General features: G+C 38.3%; 1 protein-coding gene and 1 pseudogene across 1 annotated transcript in view; both read left to right on the plus strand.

Moving 5' to 3' along the window:
* The first annotated feature begins 3,375 nt into the window (after nt 1–3,375).
* On the plus strand, nt 3,376–4,312 carry LOC131519159 (KATNB1-like protein 1; annotated as a pseudogene).
* A 15,298-nt stretch (nt 4,313–19,610) lies between these two features.
* Nucleotides 19,611–22,630, plus strand: part of LIN7A (lin-7 homolog A, crumbs cell polarity complex component) — a 128,542-nt gene continuing 125,522 nt past the window's right edge. Inside the window, exon 1 of the mRNA XM_058741920.1 lies at nt 19,611–20,043. Within this exon, the coding sequence (XP_058597903.1) occupies nt 19,962–20,043 (82 nt within the window). The 5' untranslated portion in view covers nt 19,611–19,961. The remainder of the gene's footprint in view (nt 20,044–22,630) is intronic.

Here is a 22,630-nt window from a genome sequence, read left to right on the forward strand (position 1 = left end):
TTGAAACTGGGCAAGAAATATTATTAAGATAAAAGGAGCTCACTAAGGAGATTAAAACATATGGTCCTTTCCCGTTGTTTCTTAAACTTCCAAACTTTACAAAGGCATTTGGATGATAGAACAAAGCATAAAAACAGAAAGAAAACTGAAAGGAGCCATTCACAGTAATTGAAATAGCCAAATGTAAAATGCAAATTGTCTTTAAGGCACTGGTTCTGTGCTTTGAGAATGCTTGAAGGTTTTTTAAGAGGAGCTGGAGATGGGCACGATTTATATGGATAAACAAGAGATTTAAATAAAAAAGAAACAACATTACTTTCCACTTATGTGGTACATTCAAACCACTCCTCAGATCTGAGGGCCAATTATATACATATATAAGAAAAGCTAAAGAAAACATTTGAGTGTGTTCTTTTTGTGAGAAATACATTGTAACTACAAATCAACCTCTGCATCGATCCTCATTGTCTTATATAATTATAGCATTTCTATCTGCTTTGTCCACATTACAGTCTTATTCAAAATAGTGTTCATATCAATACAGTTCCTCTTGGCCAGCTAACCTGCTGGCATTTAAACAATTTCCGGCCTTGAATATTAATCTCAGAATTATTAACAAGGAAGATTGGGGAGGTGATAGGTGAATTCACTTTTGAACAGTGGATGAAAAGCTGATATGGTCCAGGGTACGTCTTTAAAAGCAGCTTTTTGAGAGGTGGAGATAGGGCCGAAAGAAAGAGAGGTGGGCTTTGAAATCAAGCTCATGAGGGAAAGTGGCCTGTGTATTGATTCTCTATTCTTAGAGAGTAGTATCTTCTTCGTAGAGATACAGGAAAGATTAAGTAAAATGATGTTAGAATTAAGACATCAGGAAGTTCCTGGAGAAACATTTTACTCTGCCTGACTCAAGTATTTGTCAGTGGGCTGCAGGTTATAAGGAAATTCAAATTTTATCTTCCACTTCCTTCTTGCCTTTGTTCCCCACATCACTATGGAGGGGAGGGTGATTTGGGGGCTCCAGGAAACTGAGTCTATAGGTTTTTGGAGATTAGGCTATTAATAGATTGCTTTTTCTTGTAATTTAGTAAGGTGTTTGTAAACTGATGGAGACTCTATCAGTTTAACCATTTGCTTTCTGTCCTTTCCTTTGTCCTTAGGCAGCCAGGAGTGCCTGAGGAAGGTCACATGTATCCCACCCTTGGGGGGAGGGTTAATGCCAGCTTGTGCTTGGCCCTCAGCTTGCCTTATGGTCCCTCATCAACTATATTTGCCCCTCACATGTGTATAATACCTGAATGTTGACAAGTGTTTCATATTTACGTAGGATGTGGTCTGGTCTTGCTATCCTACAAAGGAAAGTTAGGTACAGAGTCGCAACAGTGGCACATATTATAGCAAATTTTCATTAATATAATTTTCATTCCTCCCTTCCAGCTCATAGGTGTCATGAGATCAGTGTATCTTCTTCCTCATCCATTGGTCTCCTAAATGCACCATGTGATCTCTGGTAGGCTGCGATACAGAATGCATATTGGTTCAGTGACTGAGATATTCAGACTAGGTATGCTTTCAGCAGGAAAGGGTACAGTCTGCCCTTACACTGGCAGAGGCAGGGGCTCTCCTGACTGCTCTACCAGGCAAAAGCTCAATGGAGGTAATGGTGACAAAGAGGTAGAAGTTTAAGTAACTGGAGTTACAGAACGTGTGTGTGTGTGTGTGTGTGTGTGTGTGTGTGTGTGTGTGTGCAGAGTGAATAATGGACCCCACAACTTTCAGACAGAGCACCTAGAGAAACCATTCCTTTGGGAATTCTAGCTGGGGTTGGATATGCTGTTGAAACTTGGTGAGCTATCATACTATGGGGGGGCTTTTTGGCCAAGAAGCTGAAAACGTTTTATGCAGAAGGAGTGACCTGGGCGGTCTCAGTGCAGTGGAGTTATATTATAGGTACTTTTGAGGTGGATTTAGAACCTAACCCTTATTTCATGGCATTAATGCCTAAGAGCACGAGCCTGATTCCTGTTCAGCGGGGCTTCAAAAAGGTATTGACAGACTGGAAAGATAGATGCAAGCAGTCAAGGTCCTCTCCATATTTTTTCCAAGAATAGTACGCAAGTCCAGCTGTGCACGCAAGATTTAACTTAAAATCCAGTAAGCATTTACCTACTGTGTGCCAGGTGACATTTTATCTTGTTACCTCCTCCCAGGAAACAATTTATTTATATTCATTAGGTTTGCAGAGGCTGATTTATTAAAACAGAATGGACTAAATCCTTCAGGCAAACAGAAACATTTTATAATTCTCATCCATCATTTGCTCTCTATTAGGATTTTTATAGTTTTCAAGTCAGGAGGAATAGCGAACACATTTACTACATGCCAGACACCGTTGCAAACAGCTTATACAGATTATCTCCTTTGACCTTCACACCAACCTATTCCATAGGTACAATTATAATCCAATTTTACAGATGTGGAAACAGAGCAAGAGACACTGTCATTTAATCAAGATCACACAGGTGCTAAGTGATGGCTCTAGGATTCAAAGTCTGTGGGCTGATTTCAAGGGAGGGACGCTTAAACTCCGGCCACGCTGTCTCCCGGCACCAAGTCGCTTGCTACCTGAAGGTTTCAACTTTGGTTTTAAGTTTAGCATAGTAGTCCTCAGATTTTAATGCATTTAAGAATTAGGGCATAAGGGGTGTGTGGGTGGCTAGTTGGTTGAGTGTCCGACTTCAGCTCAGGTCATGATCTCATGGTTTGTGAGTGTGAGCCCTGAGCCGGGCTCTGTGCTGACAACTCAGAGCCTGGAGCCTGCTTTGGATTGTGTCTCCCTCTCTCTGCCCCTCCCTAGCTCGTGCTCTGTCTGTCTCTCTCTCAAAAATAAATAAACATTAAAAAAAAAAAAAAAGAATTAGGGTATAGACCCAAATAAAATTTTATAGATGATATAAAGGAATTCAAGGACAATTTTTGCCTTACTAGCTGACTTGAGAATTTAACCCTGGCAAGAAGCAATCTCACTGTAATGTGCAAAATCATAGCCAGCCTGTGAAGTAAATGTAATGTAAGTAGAAGCCAGCCCTCCCTAATAGGGTGCTTGGACATGCTAACTATCGATAACTTATCTATTTGGGCCTAGGCATTTTTTAGGTACCATTAGTGTGCCTGCGGTATTACAGTTAGTATATGAAATGCAAAATGTAAAATAAGTACTTAGAAATGTATTTTTATTGGCACGTCCGTGTTTGAATGGCTCAGAGTGGGGCTTGGCCCAGCAGCGGAGGGACGTTCTAGGCTGCCGGGCGCAGCTTGTCAGCCCCGGGGCAGGGCTGAGGTGCTGTGGTACCAAGAGACGCCGGTATTTAAGACATGATGGCATGTGAAGCCCAGAGTGTTAAAAAAAGAACTTATTGTGATACTATGGAGGCCTATTCCACCGGTCTTCCTAGAAAAAGGGTCTCTAATTTTACTAATAAGAACATGAAGGAGGGAGGTTAAGAAATCTCCAAAACAGTTGGCTGCTTACATAAATAGAACAGTTGGACAAGCTGTGAAAAGCCCAGATAAACTACGTGAGGTGATCTATCGCAGAAAGTGCATCATCCTTTTCCAAATCTTTGTTACAGAAAAAAACAGTCCCCTAGAAGTGCGGGCTGCGACACGGCAAATAAAATGAACTGGCTTGTGCAGGCCACCCACCTGAAAAATTATGCCATGATAGTCGAACATACTTGCTTAACTCCAGTGATTCTGGTTCTTCACAGACAGAAAGCCCATCATTAAAATATAGTGGGTTTTTCTCTGAGGTTTCTCAGGACCATGAAACAATGGCACAGGTTTTGTTCAGCAGGAATAGCTTTAGCGTTCTGGAAAAAGAGAAGTATAAGTGAGCTTGTAGCTTATTTGGTTTGGATAGAAGACCTTGGAGTTGTCATGGATTGCCTTCTTGTGCTCACCAATAGTTTACAGAAGGAAAAACAATACATCTCACTTGGCTGCTGTGTAGATTTGTTACCTCTAGTCAAGTCCCTACTTAAAAGCAAATTTGACAAATATAGAATAGTTGCTTTAAATTGGCCTCAGGCAGAAATAAAAAGGTGGTGGTCAGAAATATCATCCAAATCAGAAACTATAAATGATGGACATATTCAGATTTTAAAGCAACAATTAAGTGGACTATGGGAACAGGAAAATCACCTTACTTTGCTTCCAGGATATACTGGTAACATAGCCAAGGATGTAGATGCTTATTTATTGCAGTTGCATTGAGACACAGTCTACTATAAAGAGCATTTGATTATTTAAAATGTCCCCAGACTAAGATTAAAAAAAGAGAAAAGTCTCATCTGAGAACTGTGAATTGCGCAAGAAATTGAAACCTTTTTTTTTCCTTAAAAAGCCACATACGAAACCATTAATGAAACCCTAACAATCTACGTCACACTGAAGTGGAAAAATATACAAAAGGAGCAGCTTCAACTTCAATGAGGTGAAAGTGCACAGTGAAGACTGTGGCCTTTGCTGCATTTGGGACTAATATGGTTATTTGGTAACATCGTTCAAGAGCTACTGGGTCTTAATGCAATCCTGCATAAGAATATAATTCATGCTAGGGGTGCCGGGGTGGCTCAGTCGGTTAAGCGTCCGACTTCAGTTCAGGTCATGATCTCAATTTGTGAGTTTGATCCCCGTGTCAGGCTCTGTGCTGACAGCTCAGAGCCTGGAGTCTGTTTCAAATTCTGTGTCTCTCTGGCCCTCCCCAAGCTCGTGCTGTCTCTCTCTCTCTCAAACATAAATAAACATTAAAAAATTGTTCTTAATTAAAAAAAAGAATATCATTGATACTATGTCAGAAAGAAGACAGGACTTATTACTAGGAATCACAATGACCAATCATTGTGACTTTTTTGAAGATTGTGTTTTATAAGAAAACACTTAAATGTGTGCAGCCATTTTCTTATTTTGAAAAGATTTTGCAAGTTTAAACTGTCATAGGAAATAATCAATACTAAAAATCTGTTGTCCACACTGAGATACTGTGTATACAAAATGCCTTAATTACTAATAAGCCAATGTGTATGATATGAATATCTGTTTAAAAAATTAATACCAACCATGCTTCTGGCATGATAAAATTATGGAATTAAATCAGGGGTTTGCAATCAGGTAGAATATTGTTAAAACTTATTCCATACCATTTTTAAAACTTGAGAATATTTTTAGTATCTCTGATTTTTTTTTTTTTGCCAGAATCGTGTCATGTATGTATGTGCTATTCCTATATAAAAGGAAAAGATGAATATATATCTGTATGAATGCTTAACTAGAAATGTCCATGTAGTTGGTTAATTTATATTCACTTTTTATTGTATGTAGAGTTCTAATATTTTCAGTTCTGTATCATTTAAGCTTTCTTCATTTGAGTAAACTCACTAAATATTTCTAAAAAAAAGAAATGTATTTTTGTCAATATCACCTTTTCAAGCAAGCCTTAATCACTCTTCATTAATTTATTCACTCATTTGTCCCTTTACTCTTTCTCTCCTTTCTTTCCATCTATTCATAATTCATTTGTTACTATGTGCTGGGTATGTGGACCAAACAAAACAAAATAAAATAAAACTCAAACATGCTCAGCTTATGCCCTTCAAATGACTAAGAACCAGCTACCTTTCTCAGTAGTGCCTTCCCTCCCAGGAACATGCCTGGGTGCCTGGGTGGCTCAGTCAGTTAAGCATCTGACTCTTGATTTATGATCTCATGGTTTGTGGGTTCCAGCCCCAAAACTGGCTCTGCACTGATGGTGCAGAGCCTGCTTGGTATTTCCTCTCTCTTTCTCTCTCTACCCTTCACCTGCACATTTTCTCTCCCTCAAAAATAAATAAATAAATGAATTAATAAATAATAAATAAATAAGAAACATGCCAAATATTAATCAGTGGAACTAGGCCTTTTGCCTAAAGCCATAGAAAAATTTAAGATGCATAGAATTATGTCTTGATACTTATATTTTAGAATTCTAATGGATAAAATTGTGGCAAAATAAGAGGATTAAAATAATCTCTTTTGAATTTGGTACATGTATTTGCTTGTCATCATAACACTTTCTTTTATTGCTAAATAATAGAAATAATGTGTTTAGCTCTTAAAAACGTCCATCTGTTATCAAGCTAGGATATCTGTATTCTATTCTATGCAGTTATCTGTATTCTGTTTTTATGTTTCCACATTTAAAATTTCCTTAGTAAGAATTCCTGGATTTTAATTTCTAAATGTTCCAACATTACAAATAGAATTACAAAGTTTGATGCCCAAATGCTATTCTGTCCAAAAGAAAATTTCTAAGTCATGAATATTACCAGAATATTATTAAATGAATCTTGTGAGAAGAATCCAGGCCAATAGGATGAGGAAGTTCAACCTACATCTGATTCTGAAGGAAACACATTTATATTCCCTCAATGCAATAAAGTGATGCCCATTGGAAAAGATCTCCGTTAGTGGAGACAAGGATATTGTCAAGTTTTAGAAAGACATCTTAATATATTTAAAATTTTATGATGAACTTGTAGTTTGTATATCCAGGAAAATGAATGTATGACTCACGTTTTCCATATAGATAAAACAACGATCAAAATCACTGATAAGCTTATGAACAAATATATAAGCTTTTTTACTGTAGAATATACACAGTTTTGTAAAACTTAAAAAACAATTTTAAGTGATTGTTTTTAAAAAAAAATTTTTTTAACGTTTTATTTATTTTTGAGACAGAGAGAGACAGAGCATGAACGGGGGAGGGGCAGAGAGAGAGGGAGACACAGAATCGGAAGCAGGCTCCAGGTTCTGAGCCATCAGCCCAGAGCCCGACGCGGGGCTCGAACTCACGGACCGTGAGATCGTGACCTGAGCTGAAGTCGGACGCTTAACCGACCGAGCCACCCAGGCGCCCCTAAGTGATTGTTTTTTTATCAAAATAGGCATTTTCTGACAGAGAACTTAAATTGTGAGGTGGGCAAGGTAATGACAAGTTTTTTTAAATTTTTAATGTTTATTCATTTTTGACAGAGACAGAGCATGAGTGAGGAGGGGCAGAGAGAGGGAGACATAGAATCTGAAGCAGGCTCCAGGCTCTGAACTGTCAGCACAGAATCCGACATGGGACTCGAATCCATGAACCATGAGATCATGACCTGAGCCAAAGTCAGACACTCAACTGACTGAGCCACCCAGGGACCCCCATACAATTTTAAACATGTAAGTGATGACAAAGGCCTATAAATTTAATTTGACTGTTTCACTAAACCACCTAATAAAATTTGGAACCCAATGGAATGTTCTTTTCCAGAGCTCTCTTTTAAAGTTGAAGAGACAAAAGAAAAGTAAGTTTTGTTTATTCCTTTTTTTAGTAATTTTTGCATTTAATAAGCATGACAATTTACAGTTCACAAAAGGTTGTTTTATATTTCTTTTTGCCACCTTAACTTCATCAAGATTTGTGTGTTTCCAAACTGAACAATGGAATGTCTTAAAATATAGACATTTGGAAAGGTAATATTAATATCAATAAAAAGGATAAAAATAAAAGCAAACATAGAAGTGGAAATTTGAAGAATGACAGCGTGAAGAAAAGAATACATTAGTAGATGGAAAGAAAAATGTAGCTATTTTTTAATTTACATAAATATTAACTTTCTAAATTAGCAAAGTAAACAATGTTGATAGTAATCTGAAGTCTCAAATTTAAAGACAATGTCAACATGAAATTGATGATAATTAGGTAGTAGTATCCTAGTACATTATTATAGTATAATCAACATCTAAATCACATTGTAAAGATGAGGACTCAGATAATATGAAAGCCAAATTATTGAAACTGCGTATTTGAAGTCAAAAGTTCTTTCTTAACAGGGAAGAAATTTCTATAGTCATTGAGTAGGTGGATCCCAGAGGACTAGAAAACTACTAAAAGAGAAAAATGACCTGTCAGATAATAATTAAAATTACCTGCAGGCTTAGCATTGGTGATATACCACAATCTTTAGAATGCCATGGAGACATCTAGTAAAATACCTCTTTCTTCATAAAATCTATTTTTCAAAAGGTTACTTGATAATATTTTCCATGAAACTGTATTTCCAACTCTATATTGAAAATGAATAGATGAATGGCATTTTCTTTATTTTGAAACTGTCTTGAAAGTCAACTTTATGGAATATATTTCTTCAATAACCCAAGGAGTTAGGGGAGGAAAAAAAAATCAGACATGGGATGTAAATAATAACAAGTGAAGAAAATCTAACAAGTATAGAGATGAAGGAAAATTGAAGGGCAAAAATATAAATGCTGTAATTTTATCTCCACTTTTTCTCCTGAATGATGTTGAATGCAACAATTAACCTGGCACTAACCTCCACCTACACTTCCCATTGACTCAATGGGAGCTCTTTACAGAGCTACAATTATGAGCTGCACATAATACAAAACTGCTACCTTGCTCATTTACCATCTCTCCTATTCTTTAAATATTTTATCTCATCTACTAACATGAAGGTTCCACTGACGTCAAGTGCAGATATTTTGTATCTTAAGAGCTATAATGTTTATATACATCCCATGTGAAAATGAAAGATAAATCTCATGTCTTTGCTTAAGATATGTCTTACACACATGAATCTTTGTCTTATATAACCACTTGTCTGAAGACAAATGGCAATCACTGTGCACTAACACATTATGATGCTGAAAGTCTCTGGTAGGAATGTTGTCCAAATAAAGACTTGGGGTAAGGAGAGGAAGATTTCTCCTACCTGATAACATAACCTCTACAGGCTCAGTGACATGTTCCATTTTTTCCCGGGTTTTGTCTCTAATCTAAAAATTGGTGTTAATAGTAATTGTAACAAGAACGACATAAGTAACTCCGTGTATGCGCTGCCATTTAAATCTCTATAGCTATTCTCTCTCCTCGCCTAGTTCATTTTCTTTAAAACATTTCGACTGAAGGAACATATCATGATTTCAAAACTCATCTGGGAATGAAGAGGTTTCCTCGATAATTTCCTAAAGCCTTTCTTAATGAGCATCTTATCCTCGGTGTAATACCATATTTTGTTTATATCCTATCCACATTAAAATTTCTCATCTCCCAATAAAGAAAATGGTAGTCAGTGCCATCAAACCAATGAATGGAACTATAGTTTGGTGTAAAGGTCTGTATCTATAACCTCAGAATGGATTTGTTTTCAAATGTGACGTGGCTAGAACATCCCTCACTGATATGGATAATTTTGACTGTTTTATCCAATTTAGAACTTGTAATCATTTTTCTGTAATAAATCTTAATATACTATTTCAAGAAGAGCCACATATGACTTTCTCACTCAAAAAGCTCTAAGGGCCTTCTGAATAAATTCTAAGTCCTGAGAGTGACTCCCAAAGCCTTCTGCAGTCCCTGCCATTCCCCTTCCCTGCCAGTTTCTTTCTCGTCTTAACATTTGTTTACTTCATGTCTTCCATGTTCTAGTAAAGTGAACTGTTTCAACAATAACACGCAAGCCATTGTTTCCTGACTCCATTTACATGCTCTGTCAGTTTAAGTAAAATGTCTTCTGATTCTATCTCCATCTAAAAAATCCTCCTATTTTTAGATACCCAGCATAAATGCCATCTCTTCTATAAAGCCTTCCATGTTCCACATAATGCTTTGTTCATATGTCTTGTATGTTGCATTTACTACACACTACCCTGTTGTGCATATAGTTGTAATCTCAAATTTAATCTCTCTGGATCTCATTTACCACTGTTGGTTAGATTTGATGTTCTTTACCATCTTTTATGGCTCAAAAATATCATTATATTTTATTTTGACTCTAGAGAAACACAGTGGATGCAACTTGTTCAATTATATATATGTCAATATCAATGTTGTCTTTTTAAAAAATAATTAGATTGCTTTCTCTCTGGGTAGACCAAATAGAGTACTGGCACATGTATTTACTAAGTAAAAGCACTTAATCTTAAGGAAAAAGAAATCAGCTTCAAACAAATATTTTAGTAGGCCTAGTATAATTTACAAAATGTTAATAATAAAAAATATAGGATTAGTATGTATTGCTTCAGACAAATGATGGCCCTCCCTATTGGAAACTCCTGGCCAGAAAGTGCGCCAGAGTTGAGTGTTCCCTCCAGCCATGTTTATTCAGTCAGATAGTCATGATGGAAAGATGACTTTCACAAGATTAGTTCAGTGCTATAGGAAGGAAATAAGGACACTAAACAATGGCTAAACCATAAACTATAGAATGTTATGATCTACTTTGAAGAACATTAAAGAGAGTAATTCACAAAGCCATTCAGAGTCCACAGTTTGGCACTTAAGGGATTCGAGATCAGAAGACCTTACAGACCCAGTCATTATCAGTGAACGCAGGAGAAAAATCCCTCTAAGACTGACTGAACCTGGACCTATATCCACTTTTATCAACTCTTTAAAATAGTTGCTTCAGATAGTCTCTACTCTTCCCAGACCCACTTTTATCTCAACAGATGGGCTTGTTTCCTACATCATTGAAATCATAGAAGCCTTGCAGTGGGAGCTTTGCCAATCACTTCACAAACTCTACAAACCTGCCTGCAACAGCTTCTATTCTCTTCTCTTATCAAGACCTATCTTGCCACCTATTCTCTGGATCCCTCTTACCTTCTCCTGCCCTCTTGATAACCATATGCTACCTATTATTGTTTCTCCTGTATCTTCAACCTTCCATCCCTGGTAGCTACTTCTCCCTTAAAAGTATTTAAATATGCTCAAGGATTTCCCTTAACACACCATAAATATTTCATCTTTGGAGAAGTTTTTTCTGAATCCCCAGATTGGTTTAGGTTATAGACTCTCAGTGCACCATGTACTTTCCTTAATAGCATTTATAACTTTTTAAATTGAGAAATAATTCAATAAATACCAATTAATTCCAGTAGGGTACTTGTTGTCTTAAAAACTGCTTTATCATCAAGGCTTAGCACATGGTAATCACTTGACATGAAACCACAGAATGAATGAATGTATTTTCCTCTCTCTCTCTCTCTCTCTCACACACACACCCTTCTGAAACAAATGGCTTGCATAAGTACTTGTAATAAAATTTTCTCCTAAGCTTTAAAAGAAGCACCAATATGTTGATCGTTTTAGTATTTGCAGAGTGGTATAGGAAGGTGTGGTAGAGAGAGAAAAGAGGAAAGAGTCCGTGGTGGTGGTCACTGTTTACTCTGAATTGCCCATATACACGGACACCCATTCCCTTGGGAGGCCTTCCCCTGTATTTTCCAGGGATCAGGGAAAACAAGTGCCACTGCTTATTAAAACAACTGTATACAAAAGTATGCCTTACATTAAAGCTCCCCATTCATTTTTCTGTATCATCTCTTTAATATATAATTATTTGTGATAATGTATGACAGCAATTCATTTGCAAAGTTCAAAACTAACTTTAGTATAGAAATTCAAGAGCGAATATTTATGTACACACATACATATACATGCAACATACACACACACGGTTAAAGTGGAAACCAAATAGAGATTAAAATAAAAATACTAGTAGTCTTTTAGGATAGAGATGATTTTTGTAACTCTATAAATACCTATTTGACACTGATTGTAGTTGCAATAAATATAAGACCAGTAGAGAGCACTGCTTGCACTAAATTTTTAAATATTCTTTCGAATACTAACTAGTAACAACATTTAATGAAAGGATATTATTTTTCATCTTAAATACTACTTATGTTTTTCTCCAATTAATAATCAATGTGTTCTTTTTATTTGAAAAATAAGGTACTTAAACATCTCCTTTTGTTTTCATGGTGTTCTTATCTCATTTCATTTGGTGGGAATAGAAAAATCAATTAAAAAAACATCTAAAAGTGTATTTTTAAGTTTTAAATTTTCACTTGCTTTAGACATATATACTGTCAGCTTCTTAGGTGAAAATTATGGTAATCATCATTGACTTTCTGAATTGCTGGACGGTGCATCATACCACATATTTTAGAATAATGGACATCAGTCTTTGGCAACTAATTTTTTTAAATCACTTTGTCATCTTAGGTTTCAAAAATTCAATTAAATATAACATTTCTGTAGCTAAGAGGTATCAGCTGGTGTATGATAGAATGTTAATGGAGCAGGAATAAAATAGTCACAGGTATTATAATCTGGAAGCATATCATTGAGAATGGCCACATTTAGCATTGGATTATACAAAAGTACAAAGCTTTCACTGAGTGGAATCTACGTTCATAATGATGATATAAATAACAAAGATTGTCAATTGTAGCACTGTTTGACATAGAAAAAAAAACCTAGAAAAAACCTGGAAGAATAGCTGTAAGAGCCTATTTCAATGGAATTTTGTGAAGTACTTAAGAAATGTTATATATATCTATATGGATTGCTATGAAAATATCAGTATATAAAATAATCAAGGTGTAAATATGGTGTACAATATAAAGCTATTTGAGCTTTTATTTATTTATTTTGAGAGAGAGAACACATGTGCATGAATGGGAAAGGGGCAGAGAGAGAGGGTGAAAGAGAATCCTAAGCAGGTTCTGTACTGTAAGCATAGAGCCCACACAGGGCTTGATCCCACCAACCGTGAGATGATGGCCTAAGCCAAAATCAAGAGTCAGATGCTTAATCCACTGAGCCACCAAGTGCCCCAAAGCTATCTGAGTCTTAAAAAAGATATGTGCATACACGTGTGTATCTATAGAAATTAAAATATTGTATATAATATTTAATATATGTATAATATATAATATTTAATAAGATACGTATAATATAATAATGCAATAATATAATATAATGTGACATAATATGTATAATTTTTGGAAGAATACACCAAAAAAAAAAATCCCTGTTAACATTTATTGCTTGCAATGAGTGAGAGAGCTTTTGCAGTACCTTTTGAGAATTGTTTTCCATGTGCATGGTCTTACACTTAAAATTTCAAAACAAAAACACTTGTTAAAAAGAGAATACAGAAACCATATAAAATATGTAATAGTTTATTTACTTGTCCTAGACGAACGGTAGAGATTTGTTTGCTCTCCCCATTTATCTGCCAAAAATATTTGTTTGGCTTGATTTGCCACTACTGATCAAGGCAAAATTCCAGGTGACAGGAACGTGAAGATATTTGGAATTAAAACCATTTCTATTTGCCTCACTTTTTTCTTATTCTAGTTAAATCCTCAAGAAGCCAAAATACAAGTCATAATTGGATTTATTATGTGAGTACATGTTTTGAGTAAGAAGTAAAATTAAGAAATCTTTAAAAAAAGGAAATTTCTCAGCGACACTATTTCAGGAGGCAGATCTACCTTGTAACTACAGACTCTGGAAAAGGCAAAGTGAGATTATAAGTGTCAGAAAGGGCCACTGACATAGGCAAGTGGGTAAGAGTTCATCCAGTACCAGAAAGGCAGGGAAGGCAGAGAAGCTAAAAGAGAGGAACTTAGTTTAAAGGAGCATAATTTGGGGCGCCTGGGTGGCTCAGTCAGATAAGGGTCCGACTTCGGTTCAGGTCATGATCTCGTGGTTTGTGAGTTCGAGCCCCGTGTTGGACTCTGTGCTGACAGCTCAGAGCCTGGAGCCTGCTTCAGATTCTGTGTCTCCCTCTCTCTGCCCCTCCCCCACTTGTGCTCTGTCCCTCTCTCTCAAAAATAAATAAATAAATATTAAAAATAAATAAAAATAAAAAATAAAAGAGCATAATTTAGTCCAACTGCTAAATTACAAAAACAAACAAACTAAAAACAAAAACAACACAAACAAAGACAAAAAACAAAACCAAAAACTTAATGCTTTGGGTTGGGGTCAGAAATTTAAATGCAAACCAATTAAAATTGTAGCAATTTTTGCTTTAAATTAGAGCACTGGAGGATAAAAATGAGAGTTTTAAGCTCTGTTCTGAATGTGCTGTCCATGCTAATTTTGCATTTTGCTGTTAAGCTTGCTAATTACTGACATATATGTCCCTCAGCACACCTACAATAAATTCTGTTACTAGCCTCAATTACTGTACTGTATCACAATCTGGGAAGAATTCAAGGATGCCCTTTTCATCTGTTTCTCCCTAATATCCTTAATTAATTCCATAGCACCAGAATTAGAGAAAAATAAATAAGTTGAGCTGGATTTTTTTTAAGTCAGAATTGAGGTGTTTTTCAATAAAAACCCATGTAAATCATATTTTAATTGAGGCTGAGAACCTAAACAAACAAACAAACGAGCCTTGGCCACAGTGCCCTCTTCAAGGATCAAGGTAAGAGTGTTCTCTTTTCACCATAGTCAGATTCTCCAACAATACAGATGCCCAATTACAATGATCATATTCCTCCTTTTTCTTTAGTTTCTCATCAAAAGATCCTGGCCCACTTGGTTAGCAATCCTTTGATTCAAAACCGCAAAGAGTAGCTTCCTGTTCAAAAGTATAACATTTTATGCTAGTCAGCACTCCATCAACTACGGGGTAGATTTGTCATTTAAACAAATTTTCTATCAAGTACAATGTGACCTATTTTCTGACCATTCTAAAGTTGACTTACCCCCTGAGGCATATTTCATCACACCTTCCTTTTTTATTTTTTTTGTGGACTTTGTGGTGTGCTGGCAAATGTTTAACTTTCCGGGGTGGGTGGGGGGAGAAGAAAAACAAAACAAAAAACTTCGCATAGAGTATTTGCCAATGCACAGGGTGTAAATGCTCCCACCGTGGCCATTTGTATGTGATGTCACTGAAAGCAATGTTGGAATATTATGCACATAATTGGGTCTTGTGAACAGTGTGAACAAGTTTCAGCAGATCACTGTTTGTGGTTGTTACCACTACCTAAGATTACTTGGTATAATGACTGTTTCTTCGTAGTTTATCTGTTTCCCTTGATAAAAACTAAGGTGCGTAAGAAAAGGGACGTATCCTATTTTACCATCGAATCTCTCCAGCCATAAAACAGTGCCTGGAGCATAGCAAGGACATAGTAAGCAGTTTTTGTAAAACACGTAATTCTCCACTCAAAATTGAATGTATTAAATGTTAAAAAATGTAACAGTAATAATTGCTTTTATTGAACCTTTCCCAAAGGTTGTGAGTTTTAAACATTTGGAAATATCTCCTAAGTAGATGTGAGAAAGAGATAAGTCCAGTATCCCTTGTAAAAATCATTTTATCTTGCTTCTCTTAAATCTCTTAGGCTTTCTCAGTGGTGTATATATGAGGTTGGGATGCATAAAGAAAAAAAGAAGAAACTTGTGAGCTTTGAATTTAAATTTTATTATAAAAAGATCAGTCACAATTTGCAATTGTGAAAACAGAAAAATGTTCATTTCAAAATGAAACAAAAACATCGTTATATTCAATGAGTTAAATAGGCATAAATAAAATACCCTAGTACCAGAAAGACTTTGGACTTATTATATGTGCCATTGCCTGTGGCAGAATCAGAGTACAAGTTAATTATTATACTTATGATTTGCAGGATAACTGGTAATGTAAAAAAATGCAAATAAGACCATACTACTGAGGAAAAATTATTCATATTTCAGATTTCTGTCTCTCAAAGTCTTTCTTCGTTTTTTTTGGAAAGAAATAAAAAATAATTAGAATTGACTTTTTGTATTTTTATTTCATCTTTAATTTTGTAACATCCAGCTCTGAATTAGTAATCCTTCATTTCATTCTGATGCGAGTGATTTTTAATGTAGATGCTACCATACAATGTTTTTTCTTACCTGCATTGTATTGGTACATTTCATTGTATGACGGACACAAAGTAGTTCATAAAAAGGTTCATTACATTTCTGTTAATTAGATTATCTTTCACAACCTGACTGTCAAAGGCCCTCTTTAGGTTTTTCTTTTACTCCAGATTAAATAGCTTTTTTCCCCCCAAATATACACCATGTCTGTTCTCCCATCCGTGGTTTTGCTCTCCTGCTTCTGGGAATGCCCTTCTCCCTATCACTGTCTTTTGTAAACCTAATGTTATTCTAGACCGAGTTCAGTCATCAAATCATTCATTCTTTGCACAGCACTTAGTCACTAATTGATCTCTTTCATGTTTGTTTATTACTCTGTTTATTGTCTTTCTCTCTCCTGCAGAATATAAACCAAGTGAGAATAATTGTTTACTGCAATATCCCAGTGCCTAGAACAGTGCCTAGTATATAGCACGTGCATTAAACATTTGTTAAATGAACAAAGTAATAATCAAAACAGATCCAAGGATTAAATAAATTTAGTAGGATTATATATTTATGACTAAAAAAACACAAACATTTACATTCCAAAGTATAGTTTGGCACTTCATCTTAATCTAGTGTTATTTTGACAAAGCTGTGAGAATCAAGGAAGATAATGTGATATCTTGAATAAGTCAAAAATAATTTCTAACACCTAAGGTTGAAAGAACTCCAGTTTCAAGGTGCTATTTTCCTCATATGAAACTGTGTTTATTATACTCCATTTATAATCTAACTAAACTCATTTTCTTGGTATACTAATTCTTCATGCAAACACTCACTTGGTTTTGTCATATAATTCAAAAAGATTCAATTAAGTGAAACAGACCTTAACATAGGTTTGAAATACTTTTTTAGAAAAAACAGATTTTATATTTCAAAGTAGGTAGTCATTTTAATATTAATCTATATGGATATAGAATGGATTCAGGATCACAATTCTTTTCTCCTTTGACCTAAATTTCTTCCATGCATTCCTCTCTTTGAGGTTAACTCAAGCATAACAAAAAGAGAGAAGAGATATTTTATACATACATTACATATATATATGTTACATATATATAAATTACATATATATTATACATATTACATAATTGCAAATATAATATAAAAGGCTGAATTCCCTAAATCTCCAGTAATACAAAATGAGGTGTAATATTTCTTAGCAGAAAGCACAGGGGCTCTTGAACCTCGGTGCTACTATTCTTAAGCAAGGTGCTTAACCCCTCTGCCCTCAGTTTATTTATCTATAAAATGGGATAACAATGCCTACTTTTTTGGACTAAAAAGAGGAGAGAAACCAACCTGGCACTAAGCCTAGCATATAGTAAGTGCTCAATAATCATTTATTGAATTAATGAATTCCACTGAAAACATAGTTACCACACATATACTATACATGATTTAATGAAAGACTGTAGTGATTGTGTAACCCAATAGCTAAGGTACAAGTGTAATTACAGGTGTTTTACAATTCCCTGATTAATACACAATCAACAAAGCAAAAAACATATGAATAGATCAAATATATTGACCTTGATGAAATGCTATGGTTAGTATAGTAGTGATCCAGGCAATTATTCATGAGACCTAAGTATGATCACATCTACTGGAGCAAAAGAAGAGGATAAGGAACTTTTGCTATGTGTCTGCATGTCTTAAGCAGACACTCACAAGTACTATTGGAGATAGTTATTCATATTCTATAAAAAATAAATCTTAACAGATAATGCAGTGTTTGCTGTTAATTTTCTACACCTACATACACATAAGCTAAGACACTGAACTTGTCCCTACTGGAAATAATAACTAATGAATGTATGGTGATTTGTGCTTTCTCTTACTTTTTCTTTTAATCCTTACAAAAGCCCTACAGGGTCAACATAGAGAATGATAGAGCAAATTTTCAATTAGGGAGCTCAAGTTATAAGTACAGAAACACGTTATAAAATGTTTCGTGCTGGGGATATATCAGAAAACAAAAAGACAAAAAACCTAATTTTATAGACCTTACAATCTGGGATTTGTGTGGAAATTGGTACAATTATGGCTTTTAGACTTATGAATCAAGCCACTCAAATGCATATTCATAATAAACTATGTTGTTAAAAGAGCTACATCAGTGACCAAGAGATTTGTATGTTCTTTTCATCTTCAATTATTGAATGAGGTTGGATATTTGTGCAAATCCACAGAACATACTCTACTGTTTATTGTGCACAATTAAACTTTTCTCTGTTGTTTGATTTAAGGGATGTGAATAATGATAACCATAGTTGTTGCTTCGTCCTGTCCTTTCTATGCTGCTTGGAGCACTCTTGCTCATTTTTTGTCTCCCAACTTGCACTGAGCACTGTCCAGGGAGAGGGCCAACTCTCTTTAATCTCTGCGTGGCCAGCACCCAGCATAGTGCTTGCTGGACAGTTCATGTGGGATGTATGTTTGTTGTATGAGTAAATGTATATATACTTTACTGTTTCCAAAGCATGCTCACATGCAGAGTATCATCAGACCTTCACAAAACTCAGTTTGATTGCAGGGTAGAATTACTTCTCTCATTTTACAGAATCTCAGTGAAATGGAAGGTTATTAATTCCTTTGTTTGACAGATGAGGGAAGGGGATCAGTGAGAGATTACATGATTTCTGAAGAGCACATAACTAAGACTTGAATTTCAAGATCAGGGTTCTTTTTTAAACACTAAGTGAAAACACAGGCATTTTGAACTACTATTTTAAGTATGTCTTTAGGATCTATTTGGTGTGTGGCCAGTCATCTTTGACTTGTTTGAATCATTGGTGAAATCTTGCTTTTTTTTTTTTTAAATGTAGAAAATGGGATAGAAAAGATCTTCAGAAACCAGTGGTTTCTATAATCCGAAGACAATGAAGTAGATAATATGCAAATATTTTGCTATAAAACAGTGTCTGCCTCTAAGAGTAGATTGCTAGCCAAAACAATTCTGCTTTGTCATAGGGAAGGGGATGGAGACAGCCTTGTCATTTTCAATCCTGAACCCACAGTCATCACCATTCTGCTTATATAAGATTTCTATATGCTCCTTATTTTCTTGATCAGAAAATGAAAGTCCCGAGAGTGGCAGGATAGTGAAAACAGTCTGTTGGGGTGAAGGGGTCACAGTCAGTATTTGAAGGTTCTAGTCATGGAATCTTGATCAACTGACTCTAAAATGACCCTTTTAATAGCATCATCTCCCCCTAGACCACAGGCTACATGAAGGCAGGAACTGTCCTGAACCCCCAAGTCAGACCATGGCACAGGGCATGGAACACTCCTAGCTAATTTCCTGTCACACATGCTAATTAATCAGTAAGTGGCAACTCTCAGTAACCACTGACTGACTATAAATTAACCCGACAAACTGCTAGGTACCTGGTACATGTTCTTCAAACCGAGTGGTAGAAATTTCCCTTTGTGTTTTTTGATTCAAAATCATTTTTAAGAAGTTTGTGTTTAAAGTAAGTAATTTTCTAGGCAATACACTCAGGTCCTTAATGGAGACCTAATGATGAAACCCTGGCCTTAAGTCAGTTGTCTTATATACTGTTACAAATCAACATTCCAAACGGGGGGGGGGTACTTTAACAGAAATTAACAGCAACTATAATGAAATCCCAACATTTCTGAACTAGAAGCATTTTGTCTCTAAGGGATGGGATTACCGGATTGACAAATTCTCCGAATCTGAAAAAAAAAAAAAAAAAATCCATCTCTCCATCTCCCTCCCTCTCCTCCCCATCCCCTTTCACTCCGCCTCCCCCCCCCCCCCCCCCCCCGGCACACCTACACTCTGACCATTTTTATTTGAGTGGAAAGTTGAAAGCGAACACCACACCGGCTGCACCCATCCGGCGCTCGTTGGGGTGGCATAGCAAAGTTCCAGGGCAGAGCCTTCCTGCCCGGAGCCCGCGATGCAGCCGACTTCCGATACCTGCTCAGCTTCACGCCGCAACTGAAGGTCCGCCCGCCGCGGAACAGTTGCGTCTCCATCTGGCTGCCAACCCACCCAAGCTTTCTTCTCCTCCACCACCACCACCTTCCCTCCTTCCCCCCGCCTCCCCCTCCTTTCCGTCTTCCCTCTCCACCCCCGCCCCCAATCTCCTCCTCTTTTTCTCACTACAAGCGGTTGCTGATGCTGAAGCCGAGCGTCACTTCGGCTCCCACGGCAGACATGGCGACATTGACAGTGGTCCAGCCGCTCACTCTGGACAGAGGTAAGGGAGCGGCTCGCCCGCCAGCCCACTGCGTCCCCTCTGCCTGCCCCTCTGCCCCTGCCAACTCCCACCGGGACAGCCGGACGCGCTCGAGCAGGGGCAGCGGGGCGGGCGAAAACGAGCGAAAACGAGCGTAGAAGGCGTTCGCGCCAGGAGCAGGACACTTTCTTCCCCTTTCTCTGCCCGCCACGTCCCCACTGCCCCCGCACGCTGCACTCGCCCGGCCGAGGGATGCCTTCGTCGGGCTCTGGCGCCCCCGCCGCCACTCCCAGCCCCTCGCCGGGTCGCCTAGGGGCCGCCGGCTTTGTTGGAGCTGAGGCGCAGGGACCGGTAGGCGCCCGGGCTCGGGGCTGGAGAGGGGCAGGGAGGAAGCTCGCCGTGCCGGGCGAGGGCGCCTGCAGCCGCAGACCAGGGAAGCCTGGAGAGAGAGCCGCCTGCCAGCCAGCGCGGCCCGTGGGGGGGGGGGGGGGTGGAAGGGGAGGGGGGGGTCCAGGAGGGAGGAAGTTTGTCCGGGCGCCGGGGAGGACGAAGGTCTGTCCGGCTGCGGGTGCTCAGGCGACCGCCCGGGGGCGGAGGAGGCGCACCCGGGGTGGCCTGTGCCGGGGCGCACGGCGGCCGGGCTGCGGCGGCGGGGAGTCGCCCTCGGCCGAAAGGGCAACGCGGGGCGCGGGCAGCAGTGGCCAGGCTAGGGGCGCAGCGTCGCTGCAGCGGAGCCCGACTCTGCTCGGCTTCGTGCTCCGAAGGTGGCCGGGGTCTCCTCTGCCCCCGCCACCCGCAGCTCTCGGGTGGTGGCAACTCAGTTTCTCCTGCCCCAGCCAGCCTGGTTTCTCTCCCAGCCCGGGCGCCAGCGCGATGCCGGGGCTGCGGAAGGAGCCGGGACGCTGCGCAGGCTGGGTTGAAATTCAACTTCTGACCCGCGACCCTCTGCGCCCTGCTCTCTGACTTGAATGGGGAAGCAGTGTTTGCTTCCCCCCCAGAGCCTTGCCAAGCCTAAGGCTAAAAGGCTCCGCTGCGCTGGGGGCCTCTCTGGAGCGCGCGTGCGAGGTTATACCTGTGCCTGTGTGTTCAGGTTTCCTTTCTGGCTTCCGACGTCTAGTTATGTTGGCGCTGGAGTCCCACGACGCCGCCGCAGCGGAGGACACCTGCTCGTCCCGGTCCGCAGCGGCCGGATTTAGGACCCTGGGCGGCCATTTGGAGATGGTGTGCTCAGTCGAAGATGATTTAGTCCGATGTGCCTCTAAAAATATTCTTCTAGCAGATTAAACTGGACTGTGGAGCAAAGCAAAAGAGCATCCTGCTGCGAGTACAGTGCAAAGCCGGTGAACTCAGTAGGGCTTTAATTTGGAGAGACTGTGGATGACTTTAACGCAATCTGTTGGCGCCAGAACAGATATTATGTGGTGCCCATAGCAACCTTACTTGGGGTAAGAGTTGAAAAATTAGCCAAAAAAAAAAAAAAAGTAATAATTGATTTTGTGTTGGGAAATGTTGATTTGCAAGTTCGTAAATTAATAACAGTACTTAAAGAGCTCAGAAATACACTCTATAATCCATGAATGCACCCCAGTATCATCATCTATACTAAGCAGGATAAATCCATTGCCACTAAGAGCCGAACAGATGGCGAGCTATTAGAAATTATAGATTTCCCATGAATTTCTGTTTTAATGTAATGGGCTCTTATATTGTCCCATTACTAAATCAGTCTTTAAACATCCCAAGTAAAACGACTACATTGGGAGAAAAAAACAAACTCCAAGAAAACTGCATACCTGGGCAATTTTACATATTGCTACCACTGAAAATATTCCACTTTTTGGATTTTATCCTGACCCTTAGATTCCTTACTCAGTTGTGGAGAAGAACTGCAGTCAGACCTAGATCTATTCTTAAAGTTTGTTCTTGTTCACAGCCAGACAGTACCTGTCCTTTCCAGTGTGGTTAGGTCCGTTTAGTAAGTAGCTCAAGAGGCAAAATGAGGCTGTGGATGTAACTGAATAAATTAACCAGAAGCTAACTGCAAAGTATGTAATTAATGGATGATGGGTTATTGACATCATTGCTGTGCATGAAGTCAAATATTTTTCCCATACCTTATTAAAATGTGATTAATTAATTGATTAATAGCATCATTAAACCAATGAAAGAAGGGGTTCTGAAAATGTTCCTACAAAAAAACCCAAAGTCTTTTTAAAAAGGCAGCATAATAATATGCACGTTGGTCCCATCTAGTTATAACTGTCATACTTACATTGGATGGTTTGGTTAGCATCTTTGGGCATCAGTTCTTTTGGGGGGAGCAGAGGGGTTGTTTGTTTGTTTTGTTTTTTTGCTCCATAAGAAATTTAGATGAGATGATTCTGACACTGTGCAGCTTTAACAGTCTATAATTCGATTAGTTGCAATTAGAACTCAGTGTCTGGTCATCTACTGCAAGGTTTTCCAGATTACTCCCTCTCCCAGGTTGTTGTGGTGCCCTTTGATGTGCTTGGAGGTCACTCACTGATTTGGCCCTATCAAAGCATTTCTCACATGCTGATGATGTATCTGTCTCCTTACTGAATGGTGCTCCTTGAGGGAAGAGACC

Source organism: Neofelis nebulosa, chromosome 8 (genome assembly GCF_028018385.1).
Source record: "Neofelis nebulosa isolate mNeoNeb1 chromosome 8, mNeoNeb1.pri, whole genome shotgun sequence".
Lineage (NCBI taxonomy): Eukaryota > Metazoa > Chordata > Mammalia > Carnivora > Felidae > Neofelis > Neofelis nebulosa.